We start from the raw sequence: 24,147 nt of genomic DNA, 5'->3' as shown, positions 1-24,147 counted from the left end.
CTACCTGTCTGTTCCTGCTGAAATCTAATATTTAGATACCATATTATTATATGCAGCATTTCCTGTTTATGTCCTACTTTATGCTCTGATGAAAAAAAACCTTCTGAGTTCTGAGATTTCCACCCAGACATAAATACAGGCACCCTGCCCTGGCACCACAGAGCTGCTCACAGCAGGGCTGGCTCAGAAGTCCCTCCGGACAGTGGCAGATCCTGACTCTGGAGGACTTCTCAGAGCACAGTGACTCTGCCCTCTTTTGCTGCCTGCCTGAAAACAGACCATCATACTTGAACTTCTCTCTGTTTTTCCAGGATCTGTTCATGTGAGTACTCCTTGAGCAAGAGATGGTGATTTTTATGGTCCACAACGGAGTTAGTATTACTCTGTATTTAAATTATTTTTCATTACAAGATCAATAATATTGCCCACATTTTCCGGTACCAAAAATTTTCCTGACTTAGTCATTACTTTTCTAAGTATTTGTTTTTTAACTGGGCTACTTTCTGTACCATCCACTGTCTCCTAATTTTTTTCGGGAAGGGAAATTAGTATTTATGTTCTGTTCACCTTCTCCATTAATTATTATCATCATATCTATGTATATGTAATTTTTAAATAATATATTATCTTTAATAATAATCTACAATAAAATTTATAATAAAAATATTATTATTTTTTAATAATATATTGTCTTAACCCATTAGTTTTCTAAACTATATGCGCCCTTCCACACCTTTTCCTCTCATCAGTTTTCTTTAAATCACATCCTTCATCAGTCTACCTTTTTTTTTTTTCATTTCTATGTAATTTTATAATTCTAAACTATTCCTAAGTAATACCATATGTTTACTGTCTGTGAAATTATTGGAAGAGTGGACAGATGAAGGTGTCTGACTTCCAAAATACTTTATTAGTTGTTTCTCCTGCTTCCATTTCCATGTCTCCTTAATAGTTACCCCTGTCATGAAAGACCAGCATTTCCAAAGGAGTACAAGTTTTGCTTTCCACTTATTTTGCAGTAGATGCTTTTTGGTCCCCAAAAATATTGAATAACAATTAAAGCTGGGAAAGTATCTTATTATTTCTCATGTTCTTTAAATAGACCAGATGTTTTAAGAACAAAATCAGAAATCGATGAAGAGCTTCCGTGTTTTGTTGTAAGATTTCACTGAATAATTTCAGTGTGAGACTTTCACACTGAATGTCATTTACCAGCTTGGTAAGACAAATTGCTTGATATTAGTATTAAATAGTTTTAAAAAGTTGGTTTTCTTCTTTACATCTTTTCTGAATGAACAAATATATCCCCCCCACTTCAGTCCCTGTCTCTTTCAGAAATTGTGTGTGGAAAAAGGAGCGAAACAACAAATAAAGTTGATCCCCCCCCCCCCCCCCGAAAGTATCTGGTTTATTTCTGCAAATAATTGATGTAAAATGAGTATTGATCTGGGGACAAATCCAGCCCTAGAAAACTTCTGTGTTTGCAGTAAGCCTCATGAAGAAAAAAGGCTGTTAAAAGTTACTTGTTTCACTTGTAATAGTTTTAAGTGTAAAGCTAGCAGACTTGGTGATTACAGGATGCATATTTAACGCCAAGGTGAAAAGAAGGTTGTCTGTTTAATAAGCAAGTATTACATAGAACAACAAGCTTCATAATTAAGAAATTTGATCCATTTTATTTTGCTGAAGTACATGATCTATTTGTTCAATGACACTGCAAGCCCAGAGGTACCAGACCTCTTGTGCCTCACAAAACTGCTGCTGTCCAGGAAGAGAAACAGAGAACGATACAGCGCTGGGAGGGGGCAGAGAGAGATTTTTATTGGAAGCTGTTAAAGTGGTTGCTATGAGACCTTCTCCAGCTAACACAGGCACAGCAGTGTGTGAGGCTGATAAATCATAGCTCTTGCATTATACCTTCCCTTTCTGCCTCTTTTTTTTTCCCCCTAACACAGCTTTTATAGTTGTTTAAGATCAGAGAAAACACCTGCCAGTTGCTTTTTCTTCTGTTTCGGTCCTTTCTGCTGCTTCGTGCAAGATGGAGCTAGAAAATGCAATGATCAGCTCCTCGAGCAGTTCCTCAGCAGGCTCCAGAGAGTACAAGGTGGTGATGCTGGGAGCAGGGGGAGTTGGCAAAAGCGGTAAGTTTCAGCAACAATATTTTGGGACAGAAAGGGGTGAATTGGGAGCGTAAAGTTCACTGGGAAAGGACATTGTTTAATGAGGGGTTTCCTTCCTCTTTCTCTTGCACATGGCTTGGATAAAAGACTAGAGTTTGTGACTGGGGCAATGAGTCAGCTTAATTTGTTACAGACTGAAACGCTGCAAGCCTTTTTAATTGGTTATTTGTGTAGGGCTGACCTTGGGTCTGGTGTGTGTGAGGAGAGAGCAGTCAGGCTGCTGCTGTGAGTTTAACACCAAGTGCCAGTGCCGGTGTCACTCTCCCACTTGCTGAGGGGTGGTGGTTTGCTGGGCAGTGTGGATGTAACTTGTTGGCCCAAATGTCCTTGTGCTCAGGCAGAAATCAAACTAACTGCAAAGTCAGCTGTACAGAGTGTAGGAATGCCTGCAGTGACTCAGTTTTCCTTTTTTTTCAATTTTTTTTTCAATTATTTTTCTTTTCTTTTTTTTTTTTTTTTTTTTTTTCTTTCTTCCCTGAGTGTCATTGTGGTTTTCCTGGTTTTAGTCTCCTCTTCAGTCCGGACAGGTACAGCTTGCCTGCCTGAATCTCACTCCAGGCTATGAGGCAGATTTGCAGCATATTTTAATATCCCTGTCTACAGCTGGCAAGATATGCTAGTGTCTGACAATGATATCTCTTCGGAGGAGTCATTATTTTCTCTGGACAGTGTTTTCTTTTTCCCAGATATTATCAGCTTTGATTTATTCTCACTGGAACCAGCATTCTCTGTTCTTACAAAGACTTTGCTGAACACGCAGAGCTTGTTTCAGAAGTCTGAGCTGGCCACACAACAAGAATTTGATTGCATCTTCTGGAAATTCAAAAGAACAACAGAAAGAGAAACAAAATTAAAAAAAAAAATAAAAAAATCCAAGATAATATAATACAATACATCCCAGCTAGGTTCCAAGGAATTTTCAGGATAAATATCTGTGACACTAAACTCTCAGGACCGTGTAGATCAAACAAGTTTTATTTACATTCAAGCAGTAAGATGAAGTATAGGTGCAAAAAGTTGAAAATTTTGAGTTTACATACTTTTCTTTCTGTATCCATAATCTATGTGGTTTTGTTGTATTTGGCTTCAACTTCAGTGGCACATCTTTCAGTGAGAGCTATTTCCCATCAGTATTGCTTAACTAAGCAAACAGTTCTTGCACAGATGTTACTATATAATTACCATATAAAATGGGAAAGAACAAAATATTGGTAATCTTAGAGTAAGTTTCTGCAATTTCAGGTTATCTTTTCCATAGAAAAGCAGGTATACAGGACATGTTAGCTGGAACTTTCAGTAAAATATTTTTTTATTTTCCTTATGTATGTATTTTTTAATTTCTTTTTTTTCTTTTTAATCTTTTTCCTCTAAGTGTGTCCAAAAGATGGCAGCAATTTTTCCTCCCCCAAACATATGTTTGTAGGAATAATGCCAATTTGAAAACTAATTCACCACAAAGTATTACAAACACGCTAGATTCATAGCATGACTGAATGGTAACAACCAAACTTTACATGTATGTGAAGGAAATTTCTGAGTTTCCACTTACTACTAGATAAGAGTTGAAATCAAAAATTTAGTTAATTCAAATCTTTCTGTTCAGAAAACATTAGCTGTTGATTTAATGAGAATAAAGCCCTTAAATCTGTGGATTGAACAAGGTATGATATATCTCCAAAGCTGAGAAACACATAATTAACAAGTAGAGTTGTGTGGTCTAAAGAAAAAAAAATGGCATTAAGTGGATATTTAAGAAATTCTTTAGGATTAATGAAAACTTCCTCTTGTTATCATGTAAGTGAAACTCCTGTGTGGAAAACAAAATTCCCCAACAACCCCCAGCAAATTATTAAGAGTTCATAGAAAAGGAGGTGGGCAGTTCAACATTTACTGGTTATGAACTTCTGAGGTGTAATGGACCTGAAATACTTCAGTAGAATACTGACCAATCATCCAACTGATAGAATTCAGAGAGAGAAAATAAAAATAGATGTCATTCCATAAATCATTAATTCATTCTGACTGTTACATAATAATTTACACTGTATTAAAACCAGAAAAAGGCCTTAATGACTACTTTCATTCTACAAGATGAGCTCTGCTTTTCCCTAATGACCTAGATTCTATGTGTCCAGGAAATTATTAATTTAACCATAAAAATGAATCAGAGTAGAATAAGGAAGAAAGGAAAAAGAAAACCAAAAAATTTGGTTTCCAATTTTGATTTTGAGAAATCAGTGGTGTGTAGTTTGATGTATTGATAACATCCTGCCTTTGTTTTCTCATCCTCTCCCTCCTTCTTTCCTTTTAAGTCATGATAAAACCAGTAACAGCTGGGGTAAAATTACTGAGTGGGAAACCTCTTTCGGATGAAAGCTTTTCCGTTCCTCAGTTCATTCAAATATTAAATAATTCAGGTTTGGAATGAATTTTCCATAGGAACCAAGCTGCAAAAATGTTAGATTTCTTTTTACCATGGATGTAGTTAACTTCCAGAGATCCCCTGGGCATTTTGATCTTGTGTTTCCAACCCTCCCCTGTTCTCTCACTGTGACATTTGTGCATGGGGTGGAATGAGGAAGAGGAGACCAAAAATGGATGTTCTTTTGGCATTGGTGTTTACAAAAAAATTCTCTTTGAATTAATCAGTCTTCTCTCTTCTCTTCACCAAGATGGCAGACAGTTCAGGAGGACAACAAACATCCTTTTATTTGTGCTGTTCAGTAGGGTGTAAATTTCACAGGAACTGGTAAAAGATGATGAACCCTGTGCATCCAACTCTGGCACACATCACATGCAGAGTAATAATGTGTAAAAAAAAAAAAAAGGTCTGCCATTCTTTTATAGGAGGAAAAAACACCACCTCAAAACCCAGGTTTCAGAAGAAACAGGTAATGGTTGTGTCTGAAGAAAATGTAGAAAGCTAGATATAAATTTGTAAATTTTTATAGGAGTCGATTTCTGTACTGTAATTATGGAATATAGATTCCCTAGAATGCATTATTCCTTCTGAAACCAGAATTCTTTTTGTTTTCAGGGCAATATGTTAATTTCTTATGTTGTGTGAGTTGTGTTAGTCATCAAGATCATCAAGTACAGGCTGATGCAGGTTCAGACGAAAATTATGCTAGCACAAATAATTAAATTAAAATTAAGCTGAAGTAAATAAAGTAAATTTTGTATTGACTCTCATTCAATTATAGTCCATATCAAAATTACGCATTTCTATTTATAGTTATAAATTCATTCATTCATTCAATTATAGTCCATATCAAAATTACGTATTTCTATTTATAGTTATATTGTAATTAAAATGAGAATTTGGCACTTTTTCTTCTCTGCTCCGATGACAAATATCAGACCACCTCGGTACCACTCAAACCTACCTAAATTTTCCTGACACAGGGTTCAAACCCTAAGAACCTTGGTGATTCTGAAACCCACTTTGCTCACAAATATCTCCAGAGATCAGTAGACAAGGTGTTCTCCTGGCCCTTGCCTGATGCAGATCAGACCTCTGGGCTCAGCTCTGTTTTTCTCTGTTGTATTTGTTGCAAATGAAAAACACACAAAAGAGCCTCTCAGTCCTAAGACCATCCACTGCTGCCTTATATTTAGCAAACCAATTACACTGATAACAATACTTAACTGCAGCACATTCTGCAAAATATTAGTGATTATTAACCCAGGGGCTGCAAAGTGACTGTTAAAATGAACAAACTGATGTACCTGTGCAACTGAATAAAATAAGAAACCTCCCTCTGATGAAAAATTATTACCTAAGCAATCCCCAAACACTGATCAGATTGCACCATAACCCACCTTTATGTGCATCTTCTTGGCTGAATAAAAATGTTATTTTAGTGTTTTCTTGGTTTTTTGTTTGATTGTTTTTTCCTCTCCCTGGTTAACCATGATTTATTCAAGACTGAAGATGTTCTACTGTTATTCCAGGTAAATAAAATTACCTGTTTGTGCATAGCATAGGTTTATCATAGATACAAAATGAATTTCATGTTAGCTGTCATATGGAAGTTACATTTCAGATGAGAAGAGTAATTCTTTAAGAAATCAAAGCTAATAAATATATCTTGTTAATAGGATAGAATTTTTATCTTGGAGAAAACATTCATCTTTCAATATTTATTTCTCAAACTGATTGCCAGATGATCTGTTGCCACCATACAAAATTTGAAAATATTTTAAAACAATTGCCCCGAGACTTTCGTAAAACTTATATATTTCTAGTTTTATTGTATATTGAAAAGTAGATAGATATGTATTTTCAGGCTTCAGTATTAAAAAGAATGAAAAAAAAAAGGCGAAGAGAAGAAATGAAGAAAAGATTCTCTCAAGGATATTGGAGGAATAGTGTGAGGAAATGTATTCTCAGACTGGGCTGCCTAAGGAAGGCATTGATTTCCTTGATATTTCTTTTTTGTTTGTGTGTGTGTGGTTTTTTGTTTTTGTTTTTGTTTTTTTTTTGTTGGTTGACTGTTTGTTTGTTTTTGCCAATGTGGCATAAAGGCTGTGTTTTTACAGATGCAGGCGACTCATCCAATTAATTTCAAGATCATTTGTACACAATAACTTCCAAAATGTGTGAAAACAATTATGTTCTCTGTGATGTGGGAACTTCAGGACGAGGAATTAGATTAAATCTGCAATTTTCTTTCATTTATGTGCTCAATTGCCATTTTTTTTTTCTGGACCAGTTTTACCTCTTATTCTGCCTTGATAAAGCAAATTGTCTGCCTATTATTTTCAAGCATGTCCTCATAACAAGAGTCCCCAGTAAATAGAGCACCCTGGAGTGTGTGCTGGAGAGCTGGCCCACTGCAGCTGTTTCTGGAGATGAATTAATGTATGATCCAGGTTACACTGAAAAGGATGAAGGGCAAAGGTAGAGATTCCACTGGTATCAAAAGTGCTGAGCTTGGAAAGCACCGCTTGGGCCTGCTGATGCTGTTCTTACCCCACCACTGGGCTCGGTGCCACAGAGCACTCAGACACTGATCAAACGCCCCTGCAGCCTTTCTTTTTGGAGGGGGTTGGCTTTGATTCCGTTTCTTATTTTCCCAGGAATATTCTTGGGTAGAGCTGTGCTTCCCTAAATGCCTGATAAATGAATCAAAGGAAAGGGTCTGGCCTTCTCTCATATCCTGAGGCAAGCCAATTGCCAGGATGAAGGTGTTGGATTTACTTATAGCTCAGTACGAGTCAAGGTGAAAAAAGTTCCCTTTCAAGTGCTTGGGCATGCTATGGATTATAGTTAGGGAAAACTAAGTTGTTTTTTTTACCCCTCAAAGTCAACACAAGTGTAGTTTTTGCTGGTTTAATTTTTCCTTCTTCTCCTCTAACTAGAAAAAAAAATGCCAATTTTTATGTAAGTGGGGAAGAAATTAAGATATTTAATTAAAAAAGACACACATCTGTATGCCATCTGAAAAAAATTGCTTGTTCCCTCATCATTCTCTGAAAAAGAAAAATAAAATAATACAGATTTTTAATTCCTCTGATGTTTCAGGGAAATTATGCTACTTATCCAGTTTGGAAAAAAAAAAAAAAAAAAGGATGAAAAAAATATGTATTTTTTGACTACAGGCAAACTTCCTTCATGGTGACAGTTCTGGAAGGGTAAGTGTAGTGACCATTCAAAATGACATATAAATTCCTTTGGTCACTTCATGGTGCTGCCTGCAACCTCTGATTAGCTGTGACCTGGTGTAGAAGTGACAGCGTGAGGCTGGGAGAGGAAGGGAGGAGACAGAAGCAAGGTAATACTTCTTGACAATTATGTATCCATGGAGAAAACATCCCAGCTGAGTGGTCTAAGCCACCAGCTCTGTTTGTCATGTCTGGGATGCTGTCATCATAGTTCTGATGCAGAATTGCAGGTGTTTCATGCAAAATAACGGTGGCACACGTTGCATGTTTGCCATGAAAAAGCAAGCAAATAAAGAAGGGCCACCAATCACATCCCTGGGTATGGGTAACTTCCAGTTTTCTCATAAACCTGATGAAGCTCTAGAGATTGTATAAAGGCAGAGATCCTGGTAGATTTGTGATCTTTGGTAACAAAACTATCCATGTGTTTTAGTTTCCTTCACGGGTAGAAAATTGAATTTGATTCAGGATTGATTTTGTGTAATTCCAGCTTCTAGCATTTTATCCCTTTGTTAACAACTTTGAGAAAATCTCTGTTTTCTGTTAATACTTGTAGACAATGATGAGTTCACACCTTGATCTTCTTTCACTGCAATATACTGAATATCTGAAACTTCACTTGTAGGACCTTATTTTCCTGCTCAGAGCACCTTGTATGGTTAATAATAGAGCCCTAACATTTCCACATCAACTTTCTGAGTATGAGTTCCAAAAACTGACATGCTCTTCTATTAGTGGCTTTACTAGAAGAAAGATTGTCTACTGGTTTCCTCTGTAGAGTTATTTTTTGTTCCTCAGAGAATAATGAATTCTTTTGTTCAGGTGTAGTTCACAGAGGTTACATACAGAGAAATATCTGTAGTAGCCTGAGGCTATTTTCTCTTTCCCCCAGTGCAGTCACCTGTGCTATCACATTTCTCATGATGACCTAAATTCTGCATTTTCATATGTTTTATTTTATTTGGGACCATTGAATGTGAGCAGTCAAATGATTCTGGACCCCTTTCTGATATTCTTCATTTACCTTTATTGTATATGTTATCCACTTAAAAGGATTAAATACATTATTTATTAATCGATTTATTTTGCCTATGGGCAGGCCTTGTGGACAGAATTGTTTGCCTCAGGGAAATGAGTAAAAGATGTTTTCATTATTTTGGCAGTCCACATAGTTCAATGGTTATATGGGTGGAGGATTCAATTATGCCCTCTGTATTTAATAGGGGGGTGTCTGCATGTGAAATACCAACTCGGTGCTGACAAATCTGACTGGAGTCCTGGGTTCTTCAGCACTAGAAAATGCCTGATAAATAGGATAGAGTTCAAAGAAAACCAACAGAGATGATAAAAGGAGTGACACAGTGTGATTTATGATGACAAACGACTATGACTATATTCAAATAGCTGCTGTAGACAGTAATTCATGATTCTTTATTGTGCAACTTGCATGTGTATACAGAGACTCAATGTAAATGGATGCAGCTGTGATGTGAATGGGTTGATCTATCCAGCTTCTCCCATCATAACATCCAGATGATGAATGTCCACCTGGATACAGGAAAACGAGCTGGTCACTTCCATGTGTGTTTCGAAACTCACATGGAGAACTCAATATTTAAAGGTAATGAGGACCAAGAGAATAACACATATATTCCAAAATTTGAGAAGGAAAGCAGCCAGAATTGCTTCATGGAGAGTAACAATTTAAGTGATGAAATTGGAATTAGAACATGTACAATTAGAGATACAAGTGATCTTCAAGGAAAACTTCCTTTGGTCAATAAGAGGGACATAAGCCCTTAATGATTTGCTTGAAAGCAAGATGAAGCAGATTGTGGAAGAGTCTTTGAAATTAACAGGCTGGTGAATGTTTTGTTAGTCTAAGTGCTTTACATTAAGACAGAACACATTACAGAGATTGAACATTAAAGAGCAAATATACCAGAACAGAAAAGGCATTTAGAGTTTTGAAACTCTCTTATAGAAGGACTACTATCATCCTCAAAATCATGAGATTTTTTAAAAAGTCATCAGGACTTTTGACTGATGTGGCACTAATAATGTAGATAGCCAGCAGTGTTCTTTGTGTTCAGACTGCTAAATAAAGATCCTTAGGCTAGTCTTGAGACTGCATTTGTTTGTTGTGTACCAAAAAAAAAGTTATTTATGTTGTCTCAAACAGAACGAAAATGTGTCCTTCGGAGTATAAAGGCTCCTGTATAACTGGAAACATGCTTAGACAGCACCCTTAAAGTACTGGCCACCTCATGTGTGTGCTGGATAGTGGTACAGCTGGAAGGCAAACAGATTTGTTAACTCACCTCCTGCTTTTCTCTGTTCCTGGGATGGAAATGCAATTTAATGATTCAGGGTCTTCACCTACACTGCCTCTATGTGAACAATTTATGTGAAGGACACAAGGGAATGGCCTGAAGCTGAGCTGGGGGAGGTTTAGTTTGGATATCAGGAAAAGGTTCTTCCCCAGGGCTGTGTTTGGGCAATAAAGGGTTCCCCAGGGAATGGTCACAGCACTGGACTGGCAGAGACCAAGAAACATTTGGATAATGCCCTCAAGCATGGGGTAGGATTCTTGGGGATAGCCTTGCTCAGGACCAGGAGATGGATTTGGTGATCCTTGTAAGCCCCTTCCTAGTCAGTTCTATCATTCTAAGTGATTAGTACTCACAGGAGGTTATGAGTCTGCTTTTCAAGGTGTTTCATTAAAGCAGAGCTTCACTTAGAGTGAAGATTTCGGTGACTCGAGCACTGCTCAGCTTTTCTCATTCACAGTGCTTGCTATAAAGAGACAGAATACCTTCTGGGCTAGTCCTCAGCAACAGGAACTGGAATATCAAGGACTCTCCTAGTTTCAGCCACACACAAATCTGCCATTTGAAATGCCCAGGCTGAGGTCTCAAACAAGGGAACAGGCACTGTTTCATGACAATGACTGGGCACTGTCGGTATCTTTGCTGTAAACAATCTGTTGAGGCAGCCACAGGAACCGTTTCCATTCCAAGCTGTCCCTGCTGCTGAGCCGAGCCATCTGCAGCATTTTTGGCATGTCCTATCTGCTAGAATTTGGATGAGATTAATTCCATTAGGGACACTCTTGAAAGCACAATTAAGATTTTTTTTTTTTTTTTTTTCTCTTCTGTTGCTGCTTTCATCTCTTTTCTTTCCATACTTTCCATTTTATTCCCTTCCATTCCTCTGGTAATCCTTTTACACTTTTAATTTGTTCTTTGACTTTAATTAGTCTCCCTTTATGCCTGCAAGCCTGTCTAATTTTCTTTCCTAGAAGCTGGAAGTCTCATCATGGTCTCACAGCTCCAGTGACAGGAACCGGGTGTTGCCAGAGTATTGTGCAGGGTTCCAGTTTCAGAGGTATCTTTGGAAGACACTTTTCTGCAAGCCCTAGAAATCTGCTAAAGCATTTCCTGCCCCCTGAGCAGTGGAGACACTGGCTAAAATCAGTTTGTGTCAAGGTGGGTGGGAAAAATCCAAAAGATGAGGGTGTCATAAAAGACTGTCTCAGGAGATGACAAGTTGTGTATTGTTGCCAATGTCATGTATATGGTCTTCAGAAAAGTTTTTTTTTCAACACATGTGGTCAGTGTTTTATCTTTTCTATAAAACCCTAGAACTAAACTAGTTATTTCAGGGGTCCCAAAGGTGACCTTACAAATGTTTATAAGTTTTAAGAACTAATGTCACAAGCTTTGGCAAAGTAAGAGATGTAATCAGCTGAGAGACTGATGCACGTAGTTCTTCTTCAGCTTACACTGACTAGGGTTATGAGGAGCTGTTGTGTAATTTCTTTCCTTGCAATCTCCTTGAAGTGCTAATGTAATTCTGTAATTCCTGTCCATTTTCACATGCCCAAGATATAGGAGTCCTAGCTTAAAGTCATATTCTCTGTTAAATCCTATGATTCCTTGATTGCCCTGTCTTATTCTGTGATTCCTTCAGTAGCTTCACTAGCCTTCTACCTGCATGACAGCCTGTTGGGTTACACTGAACTTTTCCCTGCTGAACAGGATCTGCAGTGTCTTTACAGAAATGTCTCTTTAGCAGCATGCAAAATGTCTACTATTATTTCAGATTTTTATTCATGATGTTCAAAACCAAGCCCAAGCATTCTCAAATTCTCAGTTATTTCAAAAACAGCAGCTTCTTAAGTCATCCAGAATGCCTGGCAGGCTTCAAAAAAACCCCCTTCTCTAAATTTTTTCTGGACTTATATAGAAATTATGTTCCCAGTTTCTCAATTTATTAAAAAGCAGTCATTAGACATTTTATTCATAGTGAATAATCTTTCTTGGGCTGCCTGGTGGCATGGTCATTTGATCACTTATCACACACAGCATGCCAGAGCTCTGATCTGTGCAGTATCTGACACTGGGTACAGCCCAAGGATGTGTTCCTGGGCTTCATGAGGGCTCCATATATTTGTAGATAAGCCCCAGAAACACCTTAGTTCTCTCCTGGGATTAGAGGATAAAAAAAGAACAATCTATTACATTATACAAGTATATAATGTATAATGTACGAGCTCCAGAAACCAGGCTCTCGTGCCTTTCTTCCACTTACAGAAGTTTCAATGGAATGCACAGAGTAAAAAGAAAAATGGTGGATTTGCAACTTAATCTCTCTCTCAGTGCACACTCTGTTTACTAGTCTGTTTCTATAAAAGTGGAAGTCAAAAGCCTCAGTTTTCAAATCTTTCCCAAGATACTTAAAAGTTATTAAATGCCTGACATAACAAGGAGTACATCACATAAGCTTCCTCTTCTTTTTCCTTTTTTCCCCCAGCTAATATGCTCAAAATGACAATTTACTCTGATATTTGATGATGAGGAAGGGGTTACGAAAAAGCCAAAAGAGAAGATACAAAAGAAAAAATCCAAGCAGTTTGTAAGGGAAATGTTATGGGATGAGTTTGATGATCCTAGAGCTCTTTAAAAGCCTTAATTTTTCTATGATTCTGTGATTCTAAGTCTTCCAAATACAGGCCTTTTTTAGTCTCCTCAGCCAGCCATGTACAAGGCTGCATCAATCCAACATTAATACAAATTTATGGGGTGCCAGGCAAAGTGATGATTCTTGTGTTTGGTGTCCTGACAGCCATCCAGAATGGAGAGGAGTCTGTGGGTCCCAGCCTTAGAAATATATAACACCCTGAGAAATCTGTGGGAGGCACAGCATTTATCAGGCTCTTCTGTGTTCTTTGAAGAACTAGATTCCTCCACACACAAAAATCTTCAGTGGAATAATGAATCACAGTGATGCTAGAGGGATATCTCTTTTGGTACCAAGAAATAAAATTCTGTTTTCCCCCAGTTCAGGAAAAAAAATTACATGATGCAAAACAAATATATGTGTATTTCTATATGTTTTCTTGTATTCTTTGTGAACCAGCTCTTAACTTTGCTCTCACTCCCCTTCTTTTACTGCTCATAACAAAATAAACAAACCATTACTTCACTATAATAAATTTTGAACAAGTGGCAAAAATCAAAACAAAATGCCTGTGACTGTAAACAGATTTAAATACACATATCCCTGAAACATGCTCATGTTAGGTTTATTTAGTGTAAAGTAACATGCATTTTCACTCTTTAAGGAAAATAGTTGTTAGTGTCAATGTGTTATTCAAAGAATTTATAGAAAGCTGTGCAAAACCCAGCAAGATAACAACTTGTGCTAATTGACAGTGACAGCATATTTAAAGAAGAGGATTATTTGGTGATTGAAACCTTTTATTCCTCAATTTCATTTACTGAAAAATAACTACAGATCAAATTGCTTTGCAAAGCTGTGTTTTATGTTTCTAAAACATCACTGTACGTACTGGATGAGTTTTAGTATAAGAAGTTTTAAGCAGTACTTAAACCAGTTTTGTGTGTAGGGATACTTTAGGGTGATGTAATTCAAATACATCTTCAAGCTTGTGAATAAGATGCATTTCTGATTGGCTATACTTAGGAAAAACGTGGAAATTGAAATTTTTATTAAAATAAATTGTTAATTGTTCCCTTTCTAATTCCAAGCATCACATATAAAGTTAATAAAAATCAGACAGTGAATACTTTACAGGGTCGGAACACTTGGGAATATCTTGAGCACCACTGATGTTAATTTAGTCACAACAAAAAGCAGGATGTGGATTGGGAAGAGATGAGATATGTTGTAGTAGACGTGATTGCTCAGGAAATGACCTAGGTAGACACAATAGCAGTTTGTACTGTGGTGAAGTTTCTGAGGGAATCAAACATTTCCCTGGCTCACAGTTAAAGTTCAGTGACATAGACAAATATCATGAATAATTCTTTTCAGGTTTAGTGCATAGCAAGCTGCTAAAAAAATCATTAAGATGTTGGTGATAGAATAACTTGCCTCTGAGTACTAATTCTTTCCACTCACTTTTATCTCTTCTTCTTGCAGGCTCTCACTTTAAGTATATGAGAAGCACATGGGAGAAGTAGGAAATGAAAAATATCACCTGTTTATGTTAGTAAATAGTGTGAAGCCCATGCTATCTTTCAAAATTATCTTTATTTTTTTCATAAACTTACTGAAAGTTTATGGAAAAAATATTATATATATATATATATTATAAAATATTTTACCAAGAACATGGCAATGTGGAAGGGCTTAGATGCGCAATCTGTTGTGAAAGGGTTTTTCTGTTCCCATTTTCTTTTATTGATATGTCTAGTTTATTTCTGTATTTATATTAATCTCAGGGTGTTTAACATATGATGAATTTCTCACAATGGCACAGTGTTTAAAAGTTACCTGTCTTCAGAACCCTCTCTAGCTAAACTGACAGCCAAATACATATTTGTTTACTTAGTGGAAAACCAAGATAGGATGGGCCCTATTTGTTCTGTCAGTGTCTTATGTGTCATATCTGTTCAGCTCAGTGATTACTGTCAGTATTGTGGCATTTAAAAGAAGACCTGAAGAGAGTGGAAATGCAATTTGTGTTCTGTGCTGCCTCACGCATCACAAAGAAAACTGGCAGCTTGACCTTAGCAGTAGAGCAGAAAGAATACAACTCTTTTTTTTTTGTACACTGAGACTTCCAGCCAAATGAATGCATCTTAATGGGGAAGTCACTCACTCCAGAGTAGGTGGGGAGGGGAGGGAAACAGAGAAACACTGTGCAGCTGAAGAAAAAAGTCTGTGCTGTTCCTGACTCTCTCTTTGAAATTACCATAGAATGCCTTGACCCCTATTTTCTGCCCTACCCACTGAAATATCTGAATTAAAACGGTTAAAGCAGTGCATGGTTAAGTGGGATGAACCAGAGTGGGGGAAAGATGAAGGAGTTGCCCTTGTGAGTTCTGTAGATTTGGAGAGAAGCATCAAAGAGTATTGTGTCCTGCTAATATTATAACACAGTTTATAAGAGAATTGAAAAGGCAATGAACCTCAAGAATGTTCTGGACATTCAAGGACAGTTTCTAAAGTTTAAAACCAAAGCCTTTAGTTGAACAATGACAGTGCATTGATCACATCCAACAGAAGGGGAGAGCGAGAGCGAGAGCGAGAGCAAGAGCGAGAGCAAGAAAGGAAGAAAGGAAGAAAGGAAGAGAGAAAGAGAGAAAGAGAGAAAGAGAGAAAGAGAGAAAGAGAGAAAGAGAGAAAGAGAGAAAGAGAGAAAGAGAGAAAGAGAGATAAGAAAGAAAGAAAGAAAGAAAGAAAGAAAGAAAGAAAGAAAGAAAGAAAGAAAGAAAGAAAGAAAGAAAGAAAGAAAGAAAGAAAGAAAGAAAGAAAGAAAGAAAGAAAGAAAGAAAGAAAGAAAGAAAGAAAGAAAGAAAGAAAGAAAGAAAGAAAGAAAGAAAGAAAGAAAGAAAGAAAGATAGAAAGAAAGAAAGAAAGAAAGAAAGAAAGAAAGAAAGAAAGAAAGAAAGAAAGAAAGAAAGAAAGAAAGAAAGAAAGAAAGAAAGAAAGAAAGAAAGAAAGAAAGAAAGAAAGAAAGAAAGAAAGAAAGAGAGATAGAAAGAAAGAAAGAAAGAGAGAAAGAAAGAAAGAAAGAAAGAAAGAAAGAAAGAAAGAAAGAAAGAAAGAAAGAAAGAAAGAAAGAAAGAAAGAAAGAAAGAAAGAAAGAAAGAAAGATAGAAAGAAAGAAAGAAAGAAAGAAAGAAAGAAAGAAAGAAAGAAAGAAAGAAAGAAAGAAAGAAAGAAAGAAAGAAAGAAAGAAAGAAAATAAGAAAGAAAATAAGAAAGAAAGAAAGGAAAGAAAGAAAGACTGGTTTGTGGCTTGAGTTAACAGTTTAACAGCTGAAGCAACAGCTGTGAATACAAGTGAATTTAAGTATTTATTTACTAATTCTCACTGCAGGCAATTTTTTAGCCAATTCCTGAAAAGCAGCACCTCAGCTCACATAATGGCTGCTCAGGAATACAAATAACATGACCATGAATGATTCAGCTTCTTCCTGCTTTTATTCCTGAGTATGATATCATATGATATTAATATCTCTCTAATCAGCTCAGATCAGCTGTCTCAGCTGTGTGTCTCCACAGGTTCTTGACTACTCCTGCTGGAGGTACAGTGGGAAAAAGAAAAAGCCTTGATGTGGTGCAGAACAGGTCAGCAGTGACTAAAGCATTGGTGAATTATCAACACTGGTTAACTCACAGAATCAAAACCCTGCCACCATACAGGTTTCTGTATTTTCACCTCAGCCACGTGCAGAAATTTACAGCACAGAAAGCAGTGAAGGAAATGTGGGATTTTTTTTCTAGTTTGTGACTATAACATCATAACTGCATATACATCACTGACATGCTCCTCTGTTTTGTTGAAAAGTTGGAGGCCACCAATCCTGTGGGAGCCAGCATAATTTTTTCTTCTCTTTCCTACTTGTTTATAACTTGACTGTTTTGTTTTTTTTTTTTGTTGTTTGTTTCCTAACTTTTTTTTTTTTTGTAGAAATGTGATAATTTGAAACTGATTGCTGTTGGCATGGAGGTATTTGTGCTGTACACCTTACACATGTATGGTTTTTCTGAAGGCCATCTGAAATATTCACTGTCCAGCTGTGTTTCTGTGGAACACCACCACGGAATCCAGCTGACTCTCATGGTCAGGTGCTGAGGTATTTACACAGTGCTGGAATTTTTTTCCACACAGGAGGAAGTCTATGGCACAGCACTTTTACTGCAGCTGAAATGAGGTTAGAAAATTTAAGCATAATTAAATCATCATTGCCAAGTGGTGGGTCAGAACCACCAACATTTTTTTGCCATTTCTAAAGTACCTATGGTTCCAAGGAGACTTAGATCTGTTAGATTCCATTCCTGGGAGGAATCTCTCCAAGCCCACAGTGGCCAGTATTGCAGTTGTCCCCCACAGCAGGTCTTGGATTTCACTTTCTCCATTCAGCACAGTATATCCAGATCAGTCTGAGAGGCCAAGCTGCTTTTGGAGGCTCAGGGCTGTTCAGTCCAGCCCTGCTACTACAGCTGAGGAAGTCTGAGCCAGCATCAATCATATGCAGGAACCAGACACAAAGCAGTGGGGCCAGTGGAATGGGTCAGCAGCATTCCCCCTGCAGGGTGGTGCCACGTGGGGCAGATCCCTCAGTGGCAGTGCTGCTGCTCTCATCATCTCTGTGACACGGGATGCAGTATACTCACTGTCCATTGTCCAAGTGGATTTTGTTTTGCTTTTTTAAAGGCCTGGTCATTTCTTGTCCTTGCCAGCATTTTTGGCACATCCTTAGACCTGCTCAGTGGCAGGGAATGGTGATTCAGAAGCCCAGTGGTCAGTACTGAGGAATGCAGTGAACAATACTGACAGTTAGTAAAGACAGATGAGGTTTTGTCCCTCTTTCTTTCAGTTAATTTAATAGATATAAATATCACAAGAAAAAAAATTAAAAAAAAAATACATATGCATATATAAAAATTAACCCACTCCCCCTATTTTCTTCTGTATTTCATCTGACTCAATATAGTACTTAAAACTGTAGTTTGTGGTATACATTTCTGTGTTGTTTCCCCTGTCACCATCTTGGACCACATCTATTTTTGAAAAATATGAATTTATTTGTTAATTTTTGGACATTGAGAAGACTCAGGAAACGCAAATGAAGTCCTGTCTAATGGTCCCTAGAAAGCCATAAATCTTTGCTTGGATTTTAATTTTCAGTTTATCAGTTCATCAATGTACCTGATTAATAAGCTCATCATTTACTTGTTAATAAAAATAAATTTAAGTTACATCATGTGTAGCAATCAGATCACAGGTATTGTAGCAACCGGTGCATATGCTGATCAAACTTAGAAAGGTATTGCAAACATAATTAATGAGTAAATGTAAATATCTTTCTGACCTAAACTTCCCAGTTCCCTGACACTGTAACTTAGGGCCACTTTGCTCTGATTATCCGATGGCAAAACTTGCACTGAAAGACAGAACCTTAGCCTTTTCTGTGATTTATATATTTTGTCTTATTTTGTGGTCTAGTGTCCATCTCCCTGCTCCTGTTCCCCGTCACTAAAATGAGACCATTTGCCTTCCTTCTTTGCAAGAAGCTCTCTGAACTTCAAATGCAAAACACCTTTTTAGAGCTGTTAAATGATACATCTTTGCAGATGCCTCAGCCACAAGCTGTCATTATGTGCAGCATAGCTCCATAACTGGTACCAGGTGATACATTCTTTGAACTCTGTCCAACAATGCCACCTCAATAATCAAACCAAGAGATAACCCTAAACACTAAGATAAAATTCTGTAAAGATGGTACAACTAGGCATAATGGCTCAAGGTAAGAGAACCCACAATAGGTTCTGGTAAATTAAACAGTCTCTGAAATCAGCATGGAATCTTCAAACAGAACTTTGAATACAGTACACAGGTTTAGACAAGATATTGGGAAGAAATTCCTGGCTGGGAGGGTGGGCAGGCCCTGGCACAGGGTGCCCAGAGCAGCTGTGGCTGCCCCTGGATCCCTGGAAGTGTCCAAGGCCAGGCTGGATTGGTTTTGGAGCAACCTGGGACAGTGGAAGGTGTCCCTGCCATGGCACGGGGGTTGGAACTTCAAAGTATCTTTCAACCCAAACTGTTCTATGATTTTATAATACTTAGTTGCTAAAACTACTGGATCGTTGAGCAGATGTGGAGGCACAACCAGGTCCTTCTTGTCCATGTTTTGGGCAGGATCCAGGTTTGTTCCTCTTCCCTGAGATTTGCTCCCCAACAGAAATTGCAGGAGACAAATAAAAAAACTTTGATGGACTTCAATGCAGCACATCTCTTTAGGCATTCAAGACTCAGGCAGATGAGGGATTTGCCAGAAAGAAGCATTCGATAAATCTGCGGGGAGAAATTTGGATACTAAAGCTAACTAATGCAGATAATATTCTGAATCTAGGTATCTAGGCTCTCTGAAGTTCATGGATTGAGGAGGGCAGTCTTAGACACTTAATCCTTTCTATTGTTTGAGACAAACCTGGATGAGTAAGCAACTGGGATGTAAAGCTGTCTAAGGGTAGGTGGGATGAGAAGTAATTCAACTCTGGGCAAGGGTGATTAATGTAATCGATACCAAGAGTTTTTGAAAATGATGAATTGCAGCATTCAGTAACAGTTCCTGTTATTGCAAAGTTTAACAGTGCTTCCTTATTTATATAAGACGTATCTGACGGAATAACTCTTTTTATATATATATATATATATATCTTTCCTCTATTAAAACCATCCATAGCTGTAGTGAAAAGAATGACCTTGTTTAAATGGAAAATGTATAGTGTACTCATCAGTGTGGTGTGTATCTTCCTCAGACCTTAATCCACTCAGTATGTGTGATTTTTCAGTGCCTAGCCTAAAGAGCTAGTTTCTTTTAGCTCTTGCAGACTGATGAATTTAACTTTGGAGTTCCTTAACACAGTAACCTTCAACATGCCCAGAGGCAGATTCCAGTTACATTCCACTTTTATTAAAGCAAGTTAGATTTATGAATTTTTTATTTTGAGAGAGGCAAACAGTAAGCACTGGCTGTCCTAATGCAATCTTCTTTTCATCCATTTTGCAAGGGAAACAATTTAGCTTCTACATATGACAGAAAGGGGAATGAGTTATTTAGAGAGTCTAAATTTTATTTGCAGAAGGTTCCCTAGATTTTGGAAGATATTTTAGAAAGTGTATGTGACTGCAAATAGGTTTAAGGATATCTTAAGAAGCAACATCACAAAGTACATCTGTGCAAGGAATATTTTTAATCTAGGTTTTCTAGAATTGCAGGATTGAAGGCAGCTGCCAGCTTGTAAGACTTTGCTTTGCTTGCATCCAGGCAGACAATTCTTACTAGACAGTTACTTGATATTCATAGTTTCACTGAAGCAAGTTAAGTCAACAGTTTCAAAATGGTATCACCATATTTAGAGAGTTTGGTGAACGATGAGTCAGAGCCTTGTGCAGCAGACATGTCTTCTGACATCGATATCACTTTGTCTGCCGTGCTTCTCACTTTCACTGGCACTTGTTCTTGATTGATCTCTTGTTCTGCACCACTTGATTCATCACGGTCAGCGATCCACGGGCATGAAAAATTCATCCCGAGACAACAAATACTTTGTAGCTTATGATATTTCTTTCCCTTGGGTTTCAAGACAATTAATTCCTCCAGAGAGCAGAAAACTTATGGATAATAGCAATTCTGGCACTTCTGTGGTGAGAGCAAGCACAGTTGTATGTCTCCATTCTCTCACACAAGAATAAGGATAGCATGTTACAAAGATGAATTATTTAAATAATCAAAAACTAATTCATCTGAGGGGGTGTGCAAAGGAATTTATTTCCTCTTTGATGCTAAGTACTACATAATACTATGTACTAAATTTCCAGAAAGTTGTACAGATCTATATCAGCAGCAATTTTTTTGTAAGGAGAGCTTCCTTTTTAAACTACTTATCTTACTTAGATAAATAGATTCTAATATGTCTTGGCACTGCTATACCTTTTTTTGTTAAGTGCCTCCTTGTCTATGTCAAATTTGATCTCTCACAAGCGTAATAGTCCTGTGAAGTGCATTTCTCTCTAAACTGGCAGTTTACATCAGCTTTTTCACCACAGCTTCCAACTAAAAGTATGGGGATAATCTGAAATTAAAATTATGAAACCAGCCATTATTAGGTCCAAGAGATGAATAGAGAGCTCTTAAGTCACAGGCCAAAGTCTTATCCCCGAAATTACCTTTTTCCTCTTTTAGAATGGGAGTCAAATTTGCAGATCATTAGACCTAGAAAATGTGATCTTTGATAAATGCTGTCTGATGCCTTTTATGTTATTTCCTGTAAGACAAAGTGGCATCTGAAACAATCAAAGAGAAAAATGAAGTGAGAACTTTGCATAAGAGACAGATGATATGTAATTTAGGCTATCTAGTGGCTGACTACAGTAATTGAGCTGAACAAATTACTTTCCTCCACAAGCAGTGGAGTCATCTGGTGTAATATGTGTAAACAACTCATGCACATGCAATGGGGATGGACATGAAGTGCATAACTGAGGTGAGGGGGCCCAAATCATGCACCTACTTGTACCTGCTCATCACCTCACCCCTTTGCTTGTCTTTTCCTTTGTCACCATATATTCAGATTAAACAAATTTATCTAGTCAATATCTTTATTCTATTTTGCACTAGGATTTTCTCTTTACATTTGAAATGCTGTGTCATAGTACAATTCCTATGTCACTGTAATGTAGGCCATCTCTTCTTATGTTATTTTGCCTCATACCACATCCCTAATACTTCCTGCGAGTTGACATAAGTCTGATGAGAGCAATTTATTAGAAAACAATCTTTACAATTGCTTTGTGTGTGTGCAGGGATGCAGCAGCTCCATTAGTGAACACTGCAGGTCAATTCCAGTCGCCCCTGACTAGTGCTGTGGCTGTAATGACCTGTATTCCATTAAAATGTCAAAAGACATGGAGCAGGAACACATGTTTAGATGTAACTGGGTAATTCTTCAGGTGACTTGCTTTCCAAAATCAGAATGATATCATGTCACTCTTTTATATGGGGTAGCCTTCATGAAAGGAATATCCTTGGCCATACTATTAAAATGAGTCATGTAGATTAAGGTTCTTATCAAATGGTGTGTTACTGAAAAGTCTGCCTGTGTCTGAAGATACTCCTTCTCTGTTTGAATTCTGTTTCTGTCAGATCATTATTTGATTGAGTTAATTAATTTCAGACTGTTTTTCATGAAGCTTAGGACATCCTCTTGGCTTCCAGGGCTCACTGTTGGCTCATACTGAACCTTTTCATGAACCTTTTCACCAGCTCCCCACATTCCCTTTCCCAGGGAGGCTGCTTGGACACTCCTCCCCAGGTTTATGCTTGGGTACATCATTACTGGATCCCAGATGCAGAAAATGTCATTTGCTCTTGTTGAATTCCATGGCAGTGATGTTTGCCCAATGCTCCTGCCTATGTAGATCCCCCTGCAAGGGCTCTCATCCCTTTATAAAGTCAGCCAAGAGGGATCTTCTCATTGTGTCAACAATTCCGTTTCTATTGCTTCTCTAGATCCCATCTTGAAAGTCAGTCATAAAAATTAAGTGGATTTTAGTAGCAATTTGCTGAATATCTTTCTCTCCATCAGTTGTTGGAGAAACCACTGGGATTTCCCTGACTTTTTTCTGTATCTATTTCTGGCCAACTGTATCAGAACATTCAGTGTACAGTCAGACCTCAGGAGTAAACAAGGGAAAGCCAAGGCCTTCTGGAATGAAAGCAGCATTGGGGAAAACATCAGCATTTCTTCTTGACCCTTGTCACCAAATAAAGCCACTTAGCAGAAAACATACCTGGAATGAGATCAGATGTTCAACTGTTTTAATATATGGTTTTCCAGAAGGCTCCAAAGGAGAGAAGTGCAAACTACCCAGCCTTTTCCAGATTCAAAACAGATGAAAACTGTCCCAAATCCCATTTAACAGCACATCAATACAGCTACAAGACTTGTGGAGAAGATTAAAGCGAACAAAGTCCCTTTATGAGAGAAATTACTACTGTCAGGTGTCTTGAAATATATAAAAATAAGCTAAAGCCCAATTTCTGTTAAATATTGTTCTTTTTAAAACTGATGTGCAGTTACTCCAAAACCCGCTCTTTACAAAAATCAATTCAGTAATTGCAAGATGTGTAAAAACATGCCGTGCACCTGCCTTCTCATTATCCACTTGAGGATAACAGCCTGTCAAAGCAAGGTAAAAAGGAACAAATTTTGGAAGTAATTTTATTCAACAATAATCTAAGGAACCAACAATATAACACTACGTGTTAAAAATAAATAGAAAAGGTGACTGTCCTCTTCTGGATACTCTGTGAGTGGATGGATCAGTCTAACTGAATGTTTGGTTGATTTTTCTCTCTATTACATAAGGTTGTGGTTAATGTGGTCCTCCAAAGCCAGCTGAATATAGTGGGGAGATTAATGTTGACTTCATTGTGCTGTGGACAGAGGTGTAATGCTCACCTTCTCTGTATTTAATTGCACCAGAAGTTTTACTGTATATTTATATACATAGCTACCCTAAGCCTTCCCTCAGTTCTCAGAGTTTTTCTCATGCAGTGATAAATACACAGCAGAGATTTTACAGGATTTTCCTTTCTACACTGACATCAGATAGGAGTTGAGCTTCAGTTTTATGTGAAATGCAGTGTTCTTCAAAATACTCATTTCTCTTTTTTCCTTTTGGTTGTACAAAAATGTTGAAGAATCTCAGATTGTTATAAGTAATAACTGTTATAAGTTTTAGGCTCAGGTACAGACGTCTTTTCCTACTTAGAAAAGGACAGATCTCTATTTTAGTATTCATGCATCAAACAAATTTCTCACTTGTAATGTTTAGAAGGTGAGGAGGACAGAGAAATTCCTACATTCCATGCATGCAAGATCTTGCTTTTGGGTTCAGGTACAAAAATATGCAGTTCACTTGAAGGAAACAAGGGTGTAATTCTGCAGTTACTGTGTCAGGGGAAAGAGATTATCCTTGTCCAATATCTAAATCAATGGTTGTCTTTGTATCACAAAAAAAACAAAACTATGAAGCCATCTCTATTCTAAACATAACCAAGGCCAGCGATTCAATGGAGAAAAAGAAATTAAACAGGGATTTAAACAATATGTCAATGGATAAATTAAATTACATTCTAATATCTGGGTTTTTTAACCTTTCTATAAATTAACGAGCCTCACGTATTCAAAAGAGCCATTAAAGAGCTCAGCTACAGAATAGTTTAATGACCTCCCACATTGAGAGGTTATT

At 37.4% G+C, this 24,147-nt stretch overlaps 1 protein-coding gene across 1 annotated transcript in view; it reads left to right on the top strand.

Moving 5' to 3' along the window:
- Nucleotides 1-1,881: 1,881 nt before the first annotated feature.
- The window catches only part of RIT2 (Ras like without CAAX 2), a 183,243-nt gene continuing 160,977 nt past the window's right edge, over nucleotides 1,882-24,147 (top strand). The window contains exon 1 of the mRNA XM_058828076.1: nucleotides 1,882-2,141. Coding sequence (XP_058684059.1) covers nucleotides 2,039-2,141 — 103 coding nt within the window. The 5' untranslated portion in view covers nucleotides 1,882-2,038. The remainder of the gene's footprint in view (nucleotides 2,142-24,147) is intronic.

The sequence above is a fragment of the Poecile atricapillus genome, chromosome Z (genome assembly GCF_030490865.1).
Source record: "Poecile atricapillus isolate bPoeAtr1 chromosome Z, bPoeAtr1.hap1, whole genome shotgun sequence".
NCBI classification, from domain to species: Eukaryota; Metazoa; Chordata; class Aves; order Passeriformes; family Paridae; genus Poecile; species Poecile atricapillus.
Note: the sequence above shows the minus strand (reverse complement) of the source record. Positions and strands in the feature narration are given on the sequence as shown.